Genomic DNA, 20,169 nt, shown 5'->3' with positions numbered 1-20,169 from the left:
TCCAAACACACTCACACTCTCTCACTCTTGCGCACGTGCCATTGGCCAAAGGCGCGCGCTCCAGTCCTAAAGTACGAGGTTCAGGGACTTACCACTTCATTTTCATTAGCGTGCTCATTCTCTCTCGAAATGTTCCTGTGCGTTTGGGTGGATTTCTGTCTACCATTTTAAAGCTTTAGCTATGAGTGCTTTGTTTGGTCGTTCGTTTGAAGGCACACATTAAGGAAGGAGCCGTTATCAATGGAGCTGTGGATATGGACATGGCAGGTAACCTGCCTGGCGCTCATCGCGTCTGTGATGGATGTAGTTCTGGCACAGATTCGTTACACGATCCCAGAGGAACTGGAGCACGGGGCTTTTGTTGGAAATATCGCGGAGGACCTGGGATTAGACACCAACAAACTCTCAGTCCGCCGATTTAGAATAGTCTCGGGTGCAAAACGGCAATATTTAGAGGTGAATTTAGAAAACGGTGTTTTATTTGTCAATGAAAGAATTGACCGAGAAGAGTTGTGCGAACAAAATCCATATTGTTCATTCCATCTTCAGGTTGTGATCGAAAACCCATTAGAATTGTACAGGGTGGAAGTTGAAATATTAGATGTCAACGACAACTCTCCAGTCTTTCCGTGGAGTGAATTTAACCTGGATATCTCGGAATCCGCCGAGCGTGGATCGCGCTTCCCATTGGAAAGCGCGCAGGACCTGGACGTTGGTGACAACTCTCTGCGCTCGTATTTGCTGAGCGTAAACGAACACTTCGTGCTGGACGTCCAGACGCGCAGCGATGGCAGTAAGTTTGCAGAACTGATCCTCGAACGTCCGCTGGACCGGGAGCAGCAGAAGACTCACTTGATGGTTCTTACAGCGGTGGACGGAGGCACGCCAGAGAGGTCAGGCACTGCGCAAATAAACATAACGGTACTGGACGCCAACGACAACGCGCCTGTGTTCGATCAGAACTTTTACAAAGTGAGGCTGACTGAAAACGCACCGCGAGGCACAGTCGTGATAAAACTAAACGCCACTGATCTCGACGAAGGACCCAACGGAGAGATCGCCTACTCTTTTAGCGGCCACGCTCCAATGAGAGTGCGCGAGCTGTTCAGCGTGGATTCCCGCACTGGAGAAATCAAAGTAAAAGGACTGATAGATTACGAAAAGGCACGAATGCACGAGATTTATGTACAAGCCAAAGACAAGGGACCGTCCGCGGTGGCAGTGCACTGCAAAGTTATGGTTAACATCATAGACGTCAACGACAATCTTCCAGAAGTGATTCTCACATCAGTATCTACGCCTGTCCAAGAAGATGCGCCCCCTGGCACAGTGATAGCAGTCATTAGCGTCATGGATAAAGACTCTGGGGAAAACGGAAATGTGGATTGTGAAATTCCTCATCACGTTCCCTTTCAGCTGCACTCATCTTTTAAAAACTATTACACTTTGGTCACGTGTGATTTTCTGGACAGAGAGACAATTTCAGAGTAGGGTAGAGTGGGGGAAAACGCCCCCCTGGGGTAAAACGCCCCCCACCTGTTTTTCACAAAATAAGCACTAGAGGGAGTCAAGATATATTTTCACTGTTGCTATGCACTTCGTTGACAACGGGGATAAACAAATCTCCTTGGAGAAGCTGACACCAGCGACGTATTTGAAGAGAAGAGGATTACATGCTAAGTGCTTTAATTTTCAGATATTAGTAAACAAGTGTTTAAGAGAATATTGTTCTGCAGGATATCACAGTGATGTATGATAGATGAATAGTGAAGTCTGTAGTTTGAGAGGAAATGTTATTTATAAGGAATATAATTATATCTTTAAAATTTTTTTTTTTTTAAAAAGTCATAGCTTGTGGGGTAAAACGCCCCCTACGCTGAGGGGTAAAACGCCCCCCAAAGGGCATAGTTTCTCTCTATCATAATTACTATAACATATTAGATTATGTGAATGGCTACTGAATTAAAGTTTATTTATGTATGTATTTATTTATTTGTTTATTTAGTATTTATTTGTTTATTTATGTATTTATTTATTACAACACATTTGTTTGCATGGCTTAGTTATATAAATATAAATGGTAAAATTGCTGCAAATGGCTAATGAATTAATTTTTATTTATGTATATATTTATTTATTTGTTTATTTATTATTACAACATATTTGTTTGCATGGCTTATATATAAATATAAATGGTAAAAATGTGGATATTTTCCTCAAATAAATATTATGTGGATTCCTCAAATAAATATTAATATATATACATGTTGATACATTACTTGCCTTTTACTTTGAGAGATTAAAAACTATAGTCTGCTCATTTTGCTGTTCATCTATGAAGCAAACTGGTTGGGAAGAAAGGGGGCATTTTACCCCACCTTGGGGGGCGTTTTACCCCACCGCTGGGGCAAAACGCCCCCTTTGTACAAAAATATTTTCAGTCAAAATACTAATTAATTATGAAGGCTGTGCAATTTTAATATTTGGTGAATAGTTCCTGCCATAGTCACTCAAAACCGGGATGGCAATTCAAGTCACATTTATGTTTTGTTTCACTGTAATGTCACATTTTCCTTAAGGGGGGCGTTTTCCCCCACTCTACCCTATAACATCACTCTCACGGCGCGTGATATGGGCTCACCGCCTCTTTTTACCAGGAAAACTATTTTAGTGCAAGTGTCTGATATTAACGACAACGCGCCGCGTTTCAAACAGCCCTCCTACACGGTCTACCTGACCGAGAACAACGCGCCAGGAGCCTCGATTTGCACCATCACCGCTCAAGACGCAGATTCCGACCAGAATTCCTACTTATCCTACTCTATTCTAGAGAACGACATCCACGGAATGCCAGTGTCCACCTACGTGTCCATCAATTCAGATAACGGCAACATTTACGCACTGCGTTCTTTCGACCACGAGCAGCTCAGAAACTTTCAGATCGTGGTTCAAGCCGAAGATGCTGGTTTTCCGCCTCTCCGCGCGAACGTAACAGTGAACGTGTTTGTTTTGGATCAGAACGACAATCCTCCAATCATTGTATCCCCGATGACCGAGAATGACACCGCAGCGGTTGTAGTTGTTCCTAAATATGCTGATGCCGGATACCTAGTGGCTAAAATCACCGCCATGGACGCGGATGCCGGGCAAAACTCGCGTCTGTTTTATGAAGTCCTCCAAGCTACAGATCTCAGTTTGTTCAGTGTTGCGCTGTACACTGGGGAGATCAGGACAATTCGCCGGCTGATAGACAACGACCCCAGGAGGCAGAGGCTAGTGGTTTTGGTCAAGGACAACGGTCAGCCGCCCCTCTCGGCCACGGCCTCCATCATGTTGTCAGTTGTTGACAGCGTCCCAGAATCCTTGCCTGATTTTGGTGACCTCGCGCTCAGCCCCCAGTACAGGTCAAACCTCACGCTGTATTTAATCGTGTCTCTGGGCGCGGTTTCGTTCACGTTTCTTGTGGCTATTATTGTCCTGGCTACAATTAAGGGACACAAGGACAGAAACTCGTGCTGTGGGTTTCATTCGAAGGACCCCGCCAGTGACGTCATTAAAAAGTCTAACTTGAACATTCACATATCACCGGGATCAAAGGGACCCACGCACTGCGTGGAAGTAAACGCGAACAACCCAATAGGTCAAAACTACTGCTATAAAATGTGTTTGACTCCAGATTCATCTAAAAGTGACTTCATGTTCCTCAAGCCTTGTAGCCCGACGGGAACGTCTTCCAGAAATAACATCAAGGAAATGGAAAACAAAACTTTGACCTGGAGCCCAACCAGCCACAGTCTTGGTACAAGGAATGGGACGACCTCTCCAAACGAGGTACTAATAGCATATAGCCTATATATGTGTCCACTAGATGGAGACTTCAAATATTTTCTGTTCTTTAGTTTAATCAGACCAGAAATCGGCAGGAGATTAAATAATACAAATTTAGACAAGCCTGTAAATTGAAATTTAATTACAAATCTAAATTATATTTGGACATGTCAATATAAGTACAATAACAACAACCACAACAGTTGGGATAACGCATTACAAGTAACCTGAGTTACATAATCAGATTACTTTTTTCAAGGAGCTATGAAAGTAATGCATTACACTCGTTACTTTTTCAAATTAATAATGCAAGTACTTTGTTTTCCCATTTATTGACTGACAGCTCTCCCGACCACATCTTGAGAGAAAATGGGAGTAATAACTCTGTATTGTTTTTTATATCTTTAAATATATAATATAATTAGTGCTGTCAAATGATTAATCATAATTAAACACATCCAAAATAAAAGTTTGTGTACTGTGTATAATTATTATGTAGCCTATATATATATATATATATATATATATATATATATATATATATATATATATATATATATATATATATATATATATATATATATATATATATATATATATATATATATTTATATATAAAATATTTATATTCATATATATAAATTATATATATATAAAGTATATACATGTATGTATGTGTATTCAAATATACATAATACATATACACAACACACATCTATTATGTAAACACAAACTTTGATTTTAGATGTGATTAATAACGATTAATCGTTTGACAACACTAAATATAATACAACAATATTATATAATATAATAATTGGCAATTATAACAATTAATTAATAACAAAAACAATAATTACAACAATAAAATAAATAATAATAATTATAATAATATTATCCCTTTGCTGAACAGCATTGAAATCAACTACTGAGCAAACAGTGTTGTATTGTATATACATTTGAGCTATACTGGATATTCATTGTTTTTCTGTGAACTAGACCTTAAAATTCTTAATGCACGCTTCATAAATAAATGATAAAATAAACAAATGCATTTTTGTCACTGCCCCAAATTGTATGTATACGGCAATAAGGTGATGAATTAGTAAAGTCACTTAGTGCTTTAGTGACTGTTTTTGATGTGTTCTTTCCTCTTCTTGGTTTAGACATTGTGTTTGTAGCACATTCTTGTGCCTCTCATGTGTAAGTGGTATGTAGTAAGTAAATATTTTAACTCTTTTTTTTTTTTTTTGTAGCTCAAACAGGGAAACAAAGACCAAACACTGACCAAGAACCAGCTCAATTATACATATAAAAGGTGATTGAAGTAAAAACTGATTCTATTGCTCTCTCTCTCTCTCTCTCTCTCTCTCTCTCTCTCTCTCTCTCTCTCTCTCTCTCTCTCTCTCTCTCTCTCTCTCTCTCTCTTTCTCTCTCTCTTTCTCTCTCTCTCTCTCTCTTTCACCTCCCTCCCCCTCTCTCTCTCTCACGTGCACAAAGCATCTGACGTGTCCATGTTTTTGTTTTTCTAGCCATACTCCAATAAACACAGGTAGGACACTGCAGCACAGACTGATTCAGGACTCGGACAACTATGCTTACACATCTGTCCCCCAGTACTGGACCTGGGGAAATCACATGCATGGTAAAAATCATTATATTTGTCATCCCTAAAAACATGTTTAGTTAAAAGGCATGCTAAAAAAGACCAGCTGTATAGCTTCTTTGTGATTGAATTGAACTTTTCTTTGTCTTCTTAAAACAGATTATAAATCCTCACCTAAGGTCGGGGGCTATCCAAACCGCTCATGGACACGCTACAACCAACAGGATTCAATTCAACCCTCACCAGACTATCAACATAATGTTTACATTCCCGGAACACCATCAACACTCTGTACACTCAAGCTGGCAAACAATGGGGACATTGAAGTCTACAACTCATTCTCAACTTTTGGCAAAAAGAAAAAGCCGAATAATAACCGTCAAGAGGACGTAGTAATAACCAATGATTTTTTCAAATGATTTTTCCAGTTGTATTTTTTACCTGTATGTTACTTCCTGTATATAAGTTGTATATATTTCAGTCGGATTATATGTGCTGTATAATTTGCCTTCATTGCCATTTCACAACAAGATAGCACTTAAAGTAAGTTTTTTTTTATTTGCATTGTTTTCCAGATATCTTCAGTATTCAGAAACTTTCTGAAGGCATCAAACAGACGGTTGCTTTAATTGTAATCACCCATATTGGTGAGAATTCAGGTTATATTTTCCAAAATGATATCCCTTTTGTCTCCGAAATGTACAGAATAAAGAATATCATCAGCATTTGATTTATATTGCTCTTTTGTCTCTTTGTGTTTCTTGCTGTGCCAAAATGATAAGAAACAGATGGTATAAAACTGCATTTCTTGTCTATTCCCACCCTCTTTGACAGAAAAAAGTACAGGTAGAGTAGCAAAATATGTAGAGCACTGCTTGAATTTGTATGCGGATCTTACATGTAACTTTAAATCAACATGGTTTATGGCTAGCTTACACAATGGTAATCTACAAAAGGTTTGAAGAGACATGTTTTCACAGTGCTTCTTTATAGATTACCTACATGTAATTGTTACAGATTAGGTGCATTGAATCGTTACCAATTAAATATATAATTACAAATAATTGTAGCCAGTCTGTGCGGAATATTACCTGATAAACCAATCAGGAGAATGCGGCATGTAGGGGAGACCGGGGATGGTTGTAACACTTTTTGTTTGAGCATCAGTAACTCAGTGGTTGTTTGTTCTAGATTTGTTTTAATTTAAATTTTGATACATTGTAGCCACATTTGTCTTCTACAAACTCACTTGGACGTGTACTACTCAGATGTTATGTTTATGAGTTAATGTCAAATACAAAGAGTTCCGGTGTTACAATCTACCCCACTACTGGGGTGAGTTGTAACGGGATAGATGTAACACTGAGATCCAATTTTTGCATAAACATCATAAAAGAAAATAACAGTTTTGAAAAACGTGAACAATTTAAACTGACAAAAGAACATTATATTGTACTTTTTTAGAACATTAAAGGTGCAAAACAATGCATGTGTTTGTGTGAGTTCACTAGCTAATCAGTAACTACAGTGGTAACTACAAGTATTTGATACACTGCCCATTTTGCAGGTTCACTTACAAAGCATGTAGAAGTCTTTACTTTTTAGGTACTCTTCCAGTGTAAGTGACGGAATCTAAAACAAAAATCCAGAAAATCACATTGTATGATTTTTAAGTAATTAATTTTCATTTTATTGCATGACATAAGTATTTGATACATCAGAAAAGCAGAACTTAATATTTGGTACAGAAACCTTTGTTTGCAATTACAGAGATCGTACGTTTCCTGTAGTTCTTGACCAGGTTTGCACACACTGCAGCAGAGATTTTGGCCCATTCCTCCATACAGACCTTCTCCAGATTCTTCAGGTTTCGGGGCTGTCGATGGGCAATACGGACTTTCAGCTCCCACCAAAGATTTTCTATTGGGTTCAGGTCTGGAGACTGGCCAGCCCACTCCAGGACCTTGAGATGCTTCTTACAGAGCCACTCCATGGCCTCCCCTCCATTCCCATCCATCCTCCCCTCAATACGGTGCAGTCGACCTGTCCCCTTTGCAGAAAAGCATCCCCAAAGAATTATGTTATTATCTCCATGCTTCACGGTTGGGATGGTGTTTTTGGGGTTGTACTCCTTCTTCTACCTCCAAACACAGCGAGTGGAGTTTAGACCAAAAAGCTCTATTTTGGTCTCATCAGACCACACGACCTTCTCCCATTCCTCCTCTGGATCATCCAGATGGTCATTGGCAAACTTCAGACAGGCCTGGACATGCACTGGCTTGAGCAGGGGGACCTTGCATGCGCTGCAGGATTTTAATCCTTGACGGCGTAGTGTGTTACTAATGGTTTTCTTTGAGACTGTGGTCCCAGCTCTCTTCAGGTCATTGACCAGGTCCTGCCGTGTAGTTCTGGGCTGGTCCCTCACCTTCCTCATGATCATTGATGCCCCACGAGGTGAGATCTTGCATGGTGCCCCAGACCGAGGGAGATTGAGCGTCATCTTGAACTTCTTCCATTTTCTAATAATTGCGCCAACAGTTGTTGCCTTCTCACCAAGCTGCTTGCCTATTGTCCTGTAGCCCATCCCAGCCTTGTGCAGGTCTACAATTTTATCCCTGATGTCCCCACACAGCTCTTTGGTCTTGGCCATTGTGGAGAGGTTGGAGTCTGTTTGATTGAGTGTGTGGACAGGTGTCTTTTATACAGGTAACAAGTTCAAACAGGTGCAGTTAATACCAGTAATGAGTGGAGAACAGGAGGGCTTCTTGAAGAAAAACTAACAGGTCTGTGTGAGCCGGAATTCTTACTGGTTGTTTGGTGATCAAATACTTATGTCATGCAATACAACAATACAATGCTAATTAATTATTTAAAAATCATGCAATGTGATTTTCTGGATTTTTGTAAAAAAAAAATTTTTTATAAAAATTACAGACTTCTACATGGGTGGTGGCAGCTGCCAGTCTGATTCTGGCTGGTCACGTGACCTGCCAATGGCTGGCCGGTGGGCGGTGGCAGCTGGCAGTCGGATTCTGGGCGGGCTGGCTGGCAGTCTTAGCCACTGTTGAGCTGTGCGTATAACGTGTTCCCTATTGCTGCATGGAAATACATTATTTTATTATTAAGAATATAATCTTTGGAATCTATTCTTTTGTATAATAGACGTTTTAGGGAAGGTTCTCACAATTAAAGCAAGTCAAATGAACGTGATCATGACTGGGTGCTTACTGATGCTTGGCTGGCCACTCAGTTCAGCCAGCCACCCTTGCCTCTAATTCCAAGAAAATTTTTCAAATATGAAAGTAAAATATTGCCTATAAAAACATGAATTATCCCAATATGAGAACAGCCAGCCAAGCGTCAGTAAGCACCCAGTCGTGATTGTGTTCATTTGAATGCTTTAATAGTGAGAAACCCATCTAAAACATCTATCATACACAATAATATATTCCTATTATATTCATAATAATAAAATAATGTATTTCCATGCAGCGAGAGTGATAGAAAACGTGTTATACTCGTGCCACCACTCACTGACAGGTCTCCTGCCAGCCAGTTGAAGATTGAACCCCTTCTCCATTTTTGTAAGGTTTTGGATAGTAGTGTTACTACTTATTTCTATAGGAATTACTAATTATTTGGATCAGTATTCTAAAGTGAAGATCATTGTAACCCACTAGTGTTACCCAAAACCTTACAAACACCTCAAAAGCTTACAATGATTTCAGTAATTATACAGAGTTATCATGCTTTTCACATTACAAAACTGATCCAAATAATTAGTAATTCCTTTAGAAGGATGTAGTAACACTTGAGTCATTACTATTGGGTTACCATTACCTTTACTTTATAATTAATTATATATTATGCATTATTCTTATTAATTATGAACCTGTATATAGCAGTTATCTGGAAGTTATTGAGCTAATAGTGAACTACCACATTCAACTGAGCGCTATTACTTACTAATTCTTTAATCAGAGTTTCTTGTTAGTTAATAGTAGTTAGAATGTTAATATTGTGCTACTCATTTGTTCCTGTTATTCATTAATGATGGAACAGTATTCTAAAGTTTTACCGTGTACTGCATTCCTGTCACATAAGGGTTCAGTCCCTAGCTATGTTTCCAAGATCCACCAATTTGTATATGAATTTTGAGATATTGCATAAAAAAAAAGCTGGATGGAAACATCAAGATGCACATAAATTATAATAATGTGCACAACAACTTGTGTTTAACTGAGGCAGATAATTGTTTAGCTGGTAAGAAGACATGAGCAAAAACTATGATGGAAAACTGACAAAATCCCTCGATACGCAACAAAAACTCACATGACTTTGCCTCATCAGAAGATATGGGGTCATCTGGAATCATCATAGGGGTTGGTTGTAACATTTTTAATAAACTGTTACAACTATCCCCACCCCAAACAGTCACAACAAGGCTAACTGCATGTGGGTTTGAAGTTAGCATAAATACAAAGCATCAAATTAAACTAGCTACTTCAGGTCATATAAGTTGAATAATTGGGAGAACGGGGAGTGTTGTAACACTTTAACAGGTCAGAAAAGAGCTGTGGTAACGTAATCAATATCATACACTCCTATCTTCTTTTGGAGCTCATATGAGAAATGTAAAACTTTTTTGTGCACATTATTACAATTTATGCGCATTTCCATGCAGTGTTTTTATGCAATACTTCAAAATTCACATAAAAATAGGTGGATCTTGCATACTGAACCCTTATGTGACAGGAATACAGTACACACACTCACACAAACACGTGCAGGAATTGGTTTGCACTACATTTCATGCACAAAAAAATGCATTATGATGTTTTTTTTGTCAGTTTATATTGCTTACGTTGTTCAAAAAAATTTTTTTCTTTGTTCTTCGATGATGTTAATGCAAAAATTGGATAGTGTGGGTGTTATTTCAGCAAATGACCTCTCAGTGTTACATCAATCCCGCAAAAAAGTGTAACAAAACTCTTCGTATTTGACATTAACTCACATAATCTGTGATTGTGTAGTACACGTCCAAGTGAGTTATATTTGTAGCAGACAAATGTGGCTACAATGTATCCAAATTTTAGACATCTACAACACACAACCACTGAGTTACTGATCCTCAAACAAAAAGTGTTATCCCAGGTCTCCCCTATACCTGCAATTCAATAATTGCAAGGCAAAAAATAATCCTGGTGGAAAATGTTACTTTTTTTTTAATCATAAAATCTATCTAAATAATAATATTTCATTTTAATAAAATATTTTTTTTTCTTCTTCTACGTAAACATTATCTTCACACGATGTCGTTGAGACCTGTATTGATTGACTTTAAGGGGGATGCGAGCGCACATGCTTTGCTTTCATAATGCTGTTGGACAGAGGCAGTCAGAGCAGCACTGAAGCTCAGCTGAATCTGATCAGCGGGTGGGATCCACGGCACGGCGCTATGGCGATGCTCTGCTGGGTGCTTTTAAGAATCCGAATACCCGCTAACCTCCATTCGTTTTCGAAAACACTGCTATATTTCTTGTGAAAGACAGCGAAAGCATTGACGTGCGCTCTGCAATGGATCCAAGGAGGAGATGGCGTCTCGGTTTCGCCATCCTCTCCGCGCTGTGGAGTCTCGCCTCGGCTGTAACAAGATACTCCATCCCCGAAGAGATTCCAGTGGGCTCGGTGGTCGCAAATATCGCCACGGATTTGGGCCTTGACGCGCACAGCCTGTTGGAACGAAAGGTAAAGCTGGATTATATTAATAGCAAGAAATACCTAGACATAAATAATGACACGGGAGAACTGTTTATCGCTGAGAAAATTGACCGGGAGTATTTATGCCCGGCCAAAACATCGTCGTTCTGTTTCCTCAAGATGGATGTGATAATCGAGAGTCCAATACGCATATTTAATATTGAACTGGAAATCATGGACATAAATGACAACGCGCCTCAGTTCAGACGAGAGAGAATACCGCTCGATGTTTCAGAATCAGCAACACCTGGAGAGAGATTTTCTTTAACAAACGCGGTGGATGCAGATGTCGGAGAGAACTCAATCGAGACCTATTACCTGAGTGAAAGTAACGAGTTCACAATTGAAATCCAGTCTGGAAGTGACGGGACTAAATACGTCGACCTGGTGCTAAAAGCTAGTTTGGACAGAGAAAAACAGGCCGTCCACACACTAATCCTCACCGCTGTGGACGGCGGCATACCTGCGCGTTCAGGTACGGCAAGCATTATCATTCAAGTGCTGGACACCAACGACAACTCCCCTCAATTTGATCGACAAGTTTACTCGGTGGACCTCATTGAAAACGCACCAATCGGGACACTGATTATGCAGCTGAATGCAACCGATTTGGATGAGGGTGTCAACGCGGACGTCACATACTCTTTCACTTTATACACACCTGAGAAAACACAAGAAAAGTTCTCTTTGGATCCCAGCAATGGAGAAATAAGAGTAAAAGGCGTGATCGATTTTGAAGAAGTGAAGAGTTTCGAGATGTACGTTGAAGCCAAGGACAAGGCCGTGAATGCGCTTTCAGGTCAGTGCAAAATATTGGTGTTCATCACCGATCTAAACGACAACCATCCTGAGATTACCATCAAATCTTCACAGAGTTTGATTAAAGAAAATGACCCTATTGGAACAGTGATCGCCGTCATCAGCGTGAGCGACAGGGACTCTGGAGATAATGGCAAAGTTGTTCTCTCCATCCACAATGCTGAGATATTACCTTTTGCTCTTAATAAGTCATCGGATGAATTTTTTGCGTTAACAGTCACCAAATCACTTGACCGTGAGCACATCCACGGTTACGACATCATACTTCACGTGACCGACAGAGGAACCCCTCCTCTGACTGATAACGAAACCATCAGTGTCACAATTCAAGACGTCAATGATAACTCCCCAACATTCCCTCAAGCCCTCTATACCATTCATCTGATGGAAAACAACGAGCCCGGAGCGTTGCTAGCCTCACTAACTGCTCATGATCCAGACCTGCATGAAAATCAGTATCTCGTTTACTTCATCGTAGAAAAGGAGATAGTCAACACCTCGATGTCCATGCTGTTTTCCATCAATCCTGAAAACGGCAACCTCTACGCTTTACGCACGTTTGACTACGAAAGGGAGAAGGAGTTTCTGTTTCATATTGAAGCGAGAGATTCTGGGCTCCCTCCTCTTAGCAGTAATGTGACCGTACACATCATCCTCCTGGACCAAAACGACAACACGCCCCTCATAGTTTCTCCATGGCGCCCTCAGGGCGCTGTTATAGAGGAAAAAATCCCAAGATCAAGCGATAAAGGATCCCTGGTCACCAAGGTCATTGCGTTGGACGCCGACTCCATGCAGAACTCTCGTATAACATATCAGTTTCTCCAGATCACCGACACCCCACTATTCAGTCTCGATCAGTACAACGGCGAGATACGAACCACGCGGATGTTCAGTTACAGAGACCCCAAAGATCAACACCTGGTCATCATAGCCAGAGACAACGGAGAACCTCCTCGCTCCGCCACGGTGACCATCAAGATCTCCACAGTGGAAGTGGTCACGCAGTTTACCGAAACCACAGAGGTGCCTGTCGAATACGACCTGATCACCGATCTAAACCTGTACTTGCTGATCGGTTTAGGGTCGGTGTTGTTTCTGCTGCTCATTACCATCCTGGTGATCATTGTGGTGAAATGTCAGGAACCGAAACCCTCACAAGCGGCTCCCCAAGGTAGGAACAGCATCATCAGCCAGAGGAACTCCTCCACCATCGCGGACTCTACTCTCATTTCAAGTGATGCCTACTGGTACAGTCTGTTTCTGGCAGAGACTAGAAAAGGAAAGGTGGTGGTGCGGCAGCCCTTGCCTAACGGAACAGGGTTTATTGTGTCAAGTATCCCAGGAAGTGCTGCGCTGACTGAGACCAGTGCGTCAAGGTCTTCCACTTTACAGGTATTGTAACCACTACAAATGCATATACAGTGACCCCAAAAAGTAAACATAGGCCACAAATTAAAAAAGTCTGAATTATATAACATCAAGCCAAGTGCATTTATTTTAAACAAATATAGGTAAACATATATTTAAAATGTATAAACTAATGCATATACTGTTCAAAATTTTACCATTTGATTTGTCAGATGTTAAATATAAATGTAAACCTGACTGATACACAGCAACAAAACATCTGTTTTTAATATTTATAAGGTTGGACACCCAGTGTTAATGCAGCAGTATGCGTCTAAATTTGGATGTGAGTGGGAGAAAAGAATGACATGCAGTGAAGGAGGTGTGAAGTAACGGAAGAGTGAGACAGAGACACTGCATGCAGCATTGATGTGCATTGACTGAAAGGATGATTATTTTTTCCTGATCAAAAGTAATCAAAGTATAAGAAAAAAAGTAAGTGTGTTCTGCAGCTTTTCTCCCTTTAAAGGGATAGTTCACCCAAAAATGAAAATTAGCCCATAATTTACTCACCCTCAAGTCATCCTAGGTGTATATGACATTCTTCTTTCAGACGAATAAAATCTGAGTTATATTACAAAAGTCCAGGCTAATCCAAGCATTAGAATTTGATTCATAGTTGCTCTGTTTTTGTCCATAGAAAGTCCATAAAAAGTGCATCTGCCCATCAAATAACCGTGCTCCACACGGCTCTGGGGTGTTAATAAAGGCCTTCTGAAGCGAATCGATGCGTTTGTGTAAGAAAAATATCTAAATATCTATATCTATCTATCTAAATATCTATATCTAAAACTTTATCAAGTAAACTTTCGGCCAACCGCCTTCCCTGTTCAATTAATGGAAAAATTGTTGAAAGTTCCCCTGCCGATCGAAAGACTAACGCGACCAGGTACGCTCGTCATGACGGTACGAACGCATCCTGAGTTTCACTTTCAACGCTCAACACTTTTCCACAGAAGGCGGTGGGGTGAAAGTTTACTTGATAAAGTTTTAAATATTAATATTTTTCTTACACAAACGCGTTGATTCGCTTCAGAAGGCCTTTATTAACACCCCGGAGCCGCGTGGAGCACGTTATTTGATGGACAGATGCACTTTTTATGGACTTCAAAAACAGAGCAACTAATGCTTGGATTAGCCTGGACTCCGATTTTATTCGTCTGAAAGAAAAATGTCATATACTCCTAGGATGACTTGAGGGTGAGTAAATTATGGGCTAATTTTAATTTTTGGGTGAACTATTAGCCCATGATTTGCTCACCCTCAAGCCATCCTGTGTGTATATGACATTTTCTTTCAGACGAAATGTTATATTGAGTTATATCGAGGTTAATAAAGGCATTCTGAAGTGAATTGATGCGTTTGTGTAAGAAGAATATACATTTTTAACACGTTATAAAGTATGAGGCGTTTTTTGCAAGAGGCGTTACACTTTTTTTGTGAATTGAATACGGAAGGCGGTCCACCGGAAGCTAGATATTTGCCTTTATAAATCTTTAAATATGGATTTTTTTTTTTTTTTTACAAAAACACATCGCTTCGCTTCAGAAGGCCTTTATTGACCCCCCTGGAGCCGTGTAGATTACTTTTATAATGGATGGATTTTTGGACTTCAAATGTTGGGCTCCTATTCACTGCCATTATAAAGCTTGTATTAGCCAGGACATTTTTCAATATAACTCTGATTGTGTTCGTCTGAAAGAAGAATGTCATATACACCTAGGATGCCTTGAGGGTGAGTAAATCATGGGGTAATTTAAAGTTCACCCAAAAATATCCCTTTAATTTTAGAGTCTAAACCTCTGTTTAATGGGCAGCAGTGGCTCAGTGGTTCATGTAGGTTGTTTACAAACCGGAAGGTTGGTGGTTCAATCCCCGGTTCCACCTGACCAAGTGCCGAGGTGTCCATGAGCAAGACACCTAACCCCAGCTGCTCCCGATGAGCCGGATGGCACCATGCATGGCTGACACCGGCGTCGTGTGTGAATGGGTGAATGTGAGCCATTGGTCTGTTAAAAGCACTATATAAATGCAGTCCATTTACCATTTAATACATATGTCCCCGGTTTCACACACTAGTTCCAGACTAAAATGCATGTTTGAGCTGTTTTAACTGAAAGCAAATTATAGCTCAAATTAGAGATTGCATATAAAAAAATGGCAATATATGTATGTATGTATACCTCAAATGTATTTTTGTATTTTTAAGATTTGTTGCCCATTGAAGTACATTTTGTAATATATTTTGGCATTCATCATTGGTTCCTTCAGTACAAGCGCATAGGGCAACAAGCGTCCTCCAACAAGTCTTCCCATCTGACGCCAGCATTTCGCAGGTCTTCTCTGAGCGTTTGGTGCCATGTTTTACGAGGTTGGCCTGGTTTCTGCTTGCCACCTGACAGCCCTGATCGCACGGCGGTCTTTAAGTATCAATTAACTGGTAGGCGAAGAATATGACCCGCCAACCGCATTCGACTTTCCACCACAATAATAAAGCATACACAGTATTTGAAATTTTGGCCAGAAAAAAAAACAAAAAACTGCCTTATGGGTAAAATGAGGAAGCAATCACATACTGAGCCATACTGATTGGTTTGTGCAGTTCCAGGTCATCAAGGATGATTTTGCAGGGTAAATCGAGGGCCTGGATAGTTGAAGATGAAACGTTGAACAAAAAGTAAAGAATGCCATACAGTCAAGCATGAGAAGACCCAGTAATGTTATTTTATTTTTCACTCTATTTTGTTTCTTAAACCTAATGTTCCATGTCACTATTTAAAAACTAAACGATTTAAGAGCTGGAGAAATGCTCGAGGTGCAGCATTCCTGTAGCTCAAACTATAGAGCATGGCACTAGCAATGCCGAGGTTTGATTTCCAGGGAGTACACACACTTATAAAATGTATGAGTGCAATCTAAGTTGCTTTGCCAGATGTAACATTATGTTCTGCAGTCTTGATTAATTGTGTTTCCTTCTATTGACAGGAGTCAAGCAGTGATTTGCCATGATCGGGACATGTTGACTGATGGTTTACAACCTTCCACGCCAGGCTCGCTCTCCATGAGGGACAGATTGAACTTCTGTTTAACCGTTTTTCAGGGTTTCATTCGATTCAAGACTGTGGAGGATCTAATTTGAATTTTTAAATAGCAACCTGGGTGTGTAGCTTCAAGAGAGCCTTTTGAACATTCTACCATGTTTTATATTAATTCTTTTAATTTGTCATTTAATTGATTAATTCAATGAACTCTGTTCAGTTATTTTCACCATCACTTCTTCTCCTGCTTCCTATTCTTCATGTTGCCTTTTGGGCTAATTGAAGAATTAACTTAACTTAATGGACATTTTGGAGATCAAGACCAACATTCAGTCAGAGAAAGACATTCAGCACAGCTGGACCTCATATCTGTAAGGCTGGGTCTAAGAACTATATGTCAGCCATTTGTAACCACATTGAGCATGAGTTTGCATGGCTAAGACAAACAAGATGGACTTTTTGTATCTAAAAGATTTCTATATTGACTCTATGACAGACGAGAGAGAAGTGATGCTTCATGACTACCATAAGAACCTTTCATCCTTAAGGTTCCAGTAAGTTGTGAACTACAAAGACAGCTGGTAAAGAGATGGTTCGAGGTTCTGGTATAGTTTAAAAAGGCTGATTAGAAAGCTGTGATCAGATTAGCACAATCGAATGAGCCAGGCATTGTCTTTACCTCAAAACACATGTAAACATAGACATGTTTAAACATGTTTATTTTTCTCCTGTCCTCTAAGCGGCCTAAAATTGATTTCCTCTGGCAAGAGCATTTAGAAAATTAAAGTGCACTATTTTAAAGGGATAATTCACCCAAAAATGAAAATTAGCCCATGAGTTACCCACCCTCAAGCCATCCTAGGTGTATATGACATTCTTCTTTCAGACGAATACAATTGGAGTTAAATAAAAAAATGTCCTGGCTCTTCCAAACTTTATAATGGCAGTGAATGGGAGCCCAAATTCTCTATTCTCCAAAAGAGTGCATCCATCCATTATAAAATGAATTCACACGGCTCCGGGGGGTTAATAAAGGCATTCTGAAGTTAATACATGGGTTTGTGTAAGAAAAATATCGTAGCGTAGCGTAAGCTTTTTGAACGGCGAGAGGCGTTACACTTACTACGTAAGTTGAATATGGAAGGCGGTCTGCCGGAAGCTAGATATTTTACTTTATAAAGTTTTAAATATGGATATTTTTCTTACAAAAAACGCATCTCTTCACTTCAGAAGGCCTTTATTAACCCCCTGGAGCCATGTGGATTACTCTTATAATGCCATTCACTGCCATTATGAAGCTTGGATTAGCCTGGACAATTTTTTAAATGATTCCGATTGTATTCGTCTAAAAGAAGAATGTCATATACACTTAGGATTAGTAAATCATGGGGACATTTTCATTTTTGGGTGAACTATCCCTTTAAACCTAGACAAATGCTACAATAAGTAATAATTACATCAGTATGGCAATTGCCATAGCGATGTGCCAAAATTTTGCAAAAAAAGTGCACATTCAAACAAGAAGGTATTAATAGGCTTTTGCAGATATATGTAGCTAGTGCCAGAATAGCATCCTGTCACAAATATTAATAATTGACATCAATAATATAAACATTTTTTTGTACAAGAATCAACAATTGTACTATTCAATTGCTATTCAGTGTCATTTTTGGCCTTGTTTACTGAAGTTTTTGAGGTTTATATTGTTTTGTATTATGAAAACGAGATAAAAATGCTTGTTAATGTATTTAATGCTGCTTCTTTTATGATGACAGTGGTCATTTGTGGTGAGATGTTTGGCGGTTTCTTTATAGATCTAATTATATCGTTACAAAAATCAAAGCTACATTGCTTTCCTTGTATTTAAATGATTTGTCGCAGCTATAGGAGTGGGAAGGTGGAAAGGAGTGAGGATAGTGCAAGAAAATTTGGTGTAGGAGGAACAAGGAGAAAGAGAGGGAAAAACAGCATTTTATAGGTCACTTGAAACCTGTAATGTGATCTGTATTTAACAAAGTTACCATAATTGTATTCAGTTTAACTAACTTTCCTGAAAGGTGACGGCTCAAATTGGAGTTCCTGGCAGCAGATTTGAGAATTTAGAGCTAAATGCTTTGTGCCTAAGGGAAGAGAAAAGTGTGCCTGAAACTTAAAACAACAATAAAAAGGGATGATGTATCTTAATACTATCAGCATACTGCTATACATCACATTCTCATTGACATGCCTTATGTGACCCGTTTCGGTATTTGTATTTCTTACTTTCTGTTGCCTTACTTGCGAAATGTCCTTATGCAAACAAAGTAAACAATGCCTTCGTGTCCTTGCTGGACTTTATGATTTGCCCTTTGCTTGTAAATACAGCAATGTGAATAAATGCTTTTACAGTTTATTTCTGGAGTTTCAGACTCACTGTCTTGCATTGTGAGAGTGTATGTGATCGCAGGATGGCAAAACACACCGTTTCATTGGTGCTGACCTAGGCAGCACTGTCTCCATAGAAACAGTCGCCATGACAACACCTCCATCTCTTCGCATTTAGAGAAGCACACCTTTTTTAACCTTCCCAACACATACTTGCAAAAGGCCGTTTCTCCCTATGCCTCTTTCTTTCTTTTCAGGCCTTGACGCATAATATGCTTATACAGATCCGAGTATCGCTTCAAACGTCTAAATGAAGGGATAGTTATAAAATATAATATATGATACAATAATATATTTGTTTGTGTCAATGAGCTGCCGATTTATAATTTGTTGGTGCACTTCTAATTGTGTATAATGTGTATTTCTTCAGAATTGTAGTTGTTTTCTATACTTGGGAAGTCAAGGATATACACATAACATAATAAATGCTGATTTGGTATCCCAATGTTGAATTGAATAGGCAGGATATATATCAAGACGGTGTCAGCAGTATTATATATTTACAGTATATGCGTTATACACATTTCTGCCACTAGTAGGGGCTATTTAGCACGCACAAAACTTGACACAGCAGTTTGCAGATCTGTCTCACAGTATCTCACCACAGGCACGCTTCAGCAGGTCTGTGGCTTCTGTAGCACGTGAAGTCTCTTACTAGACTTGACAGAAAACAGACATGGAATCCAGCATTCTTTGCTCATTGTTTTTCTTTGTTATTGATATAGGCCTAATACCATCCAAAGCTACAAAAACACACAGAAATGCCATTTAAACTGTTCCAAAGTAAAATTTTTCCTTCTTCAGTTCTTAATTTATAGTGTCTCTGTCCTGAAGGCAAAAACACACACACACACACACACACGCACGCACGCACGCACGCACGCACGCACGCACGCACGCACACACACACACACACACACACACACACACGTATATATATAAAAATAAATAGGCCTTACAAAATTGAAGTGTATTCAAGTGTGCTATAAGTATGCGTCTTTTAAACTAAAAATAATAGTCTTCTTATGTACTTCTCAGAAATATACACTGATAAAAATGATTCTGTGGTGAAGTAAATACTACAGAAAAAATGAATGTAATTTCTACATGAAAAAGTTAGTATAAAAAAAAAACTAAGTAAATTATCAACTGTAAACTTTTCTGATACTGGTTTGAATATTTAATAAGGTTGATTTTTTTCGCTGTTTTTCCAGCTGTATTTAAACTGTTTTATCATTGCTTCTGTTATAAGCTTTCGTAAGTTGCCATTTTGTGATTTGGTTTTTG

General features: G+C 39.3%; 2 protein-coding genes across 2 annotated transcripts; both read left to right on the top strand.

Annotated features, from left to right (window-relative positions):
* Positions 1 to 240: 240 nt before the first annotated feature.
* On the top strand, positions 241 to 6,166 carry LOC307118593 (protocadherin gamma-C3; the record flags this gene model as incomplete). Its single annotated transcript, XM_079804275.1, has 5 exons — positions 241 to 1,487; positions 2,580 to 3,831; positions 5,082 to 5,143; positions 5,358 to 5,470; positions 5,591 to 6,166. The coding sequence occupies 5 exons, from the start codon at positions 241 to 243 to the stop codon at positions 5,848 to 5,850; spliced, it is 2,934 nt and encodes a 977-aa protein (XP_079660401.1). The 3' UTR covers positions 5,851 to 6,166.
* A 4,842-nt stretch (positions 6,167 to 11,008) lies between these two features.
* LOC307118597 (protocadherin alpha-C2) lies at positions 11,009 to 16,429 on the top strand (the record flags this gene model as incomplete). Its single annotated transcript, XM_079804279.1, has 2 exons — positions 11,009 to 13,405; positions 16,406 to 16,429. 2 exons carry the CDS (start codon positions 11,009 to 11,011, stop codon positions 16,427 to 16,429), a joined length of 2,421 nt encoding a protein of 806 aa, XP_079660405.1.
* Positions 16,430 to 20,169: the final 3,740 nt, after the last annotated feature.

Source organism: Gobio gobio (genome assembly GCF_949357685.1).
Source record: "Gobio gobio genome assembly, chromosome: 22".
Classification (NCBI taxonomy): domain Eukaryota; kingdom Metazoa; phylum Chordata; class Actinopteri; order Cypriniformes; family Gobionidae; genus Gobio; species Gobio gobio.
This window is presented reverse-complemented; position numbering and strand designations above follow the sequence as displayed.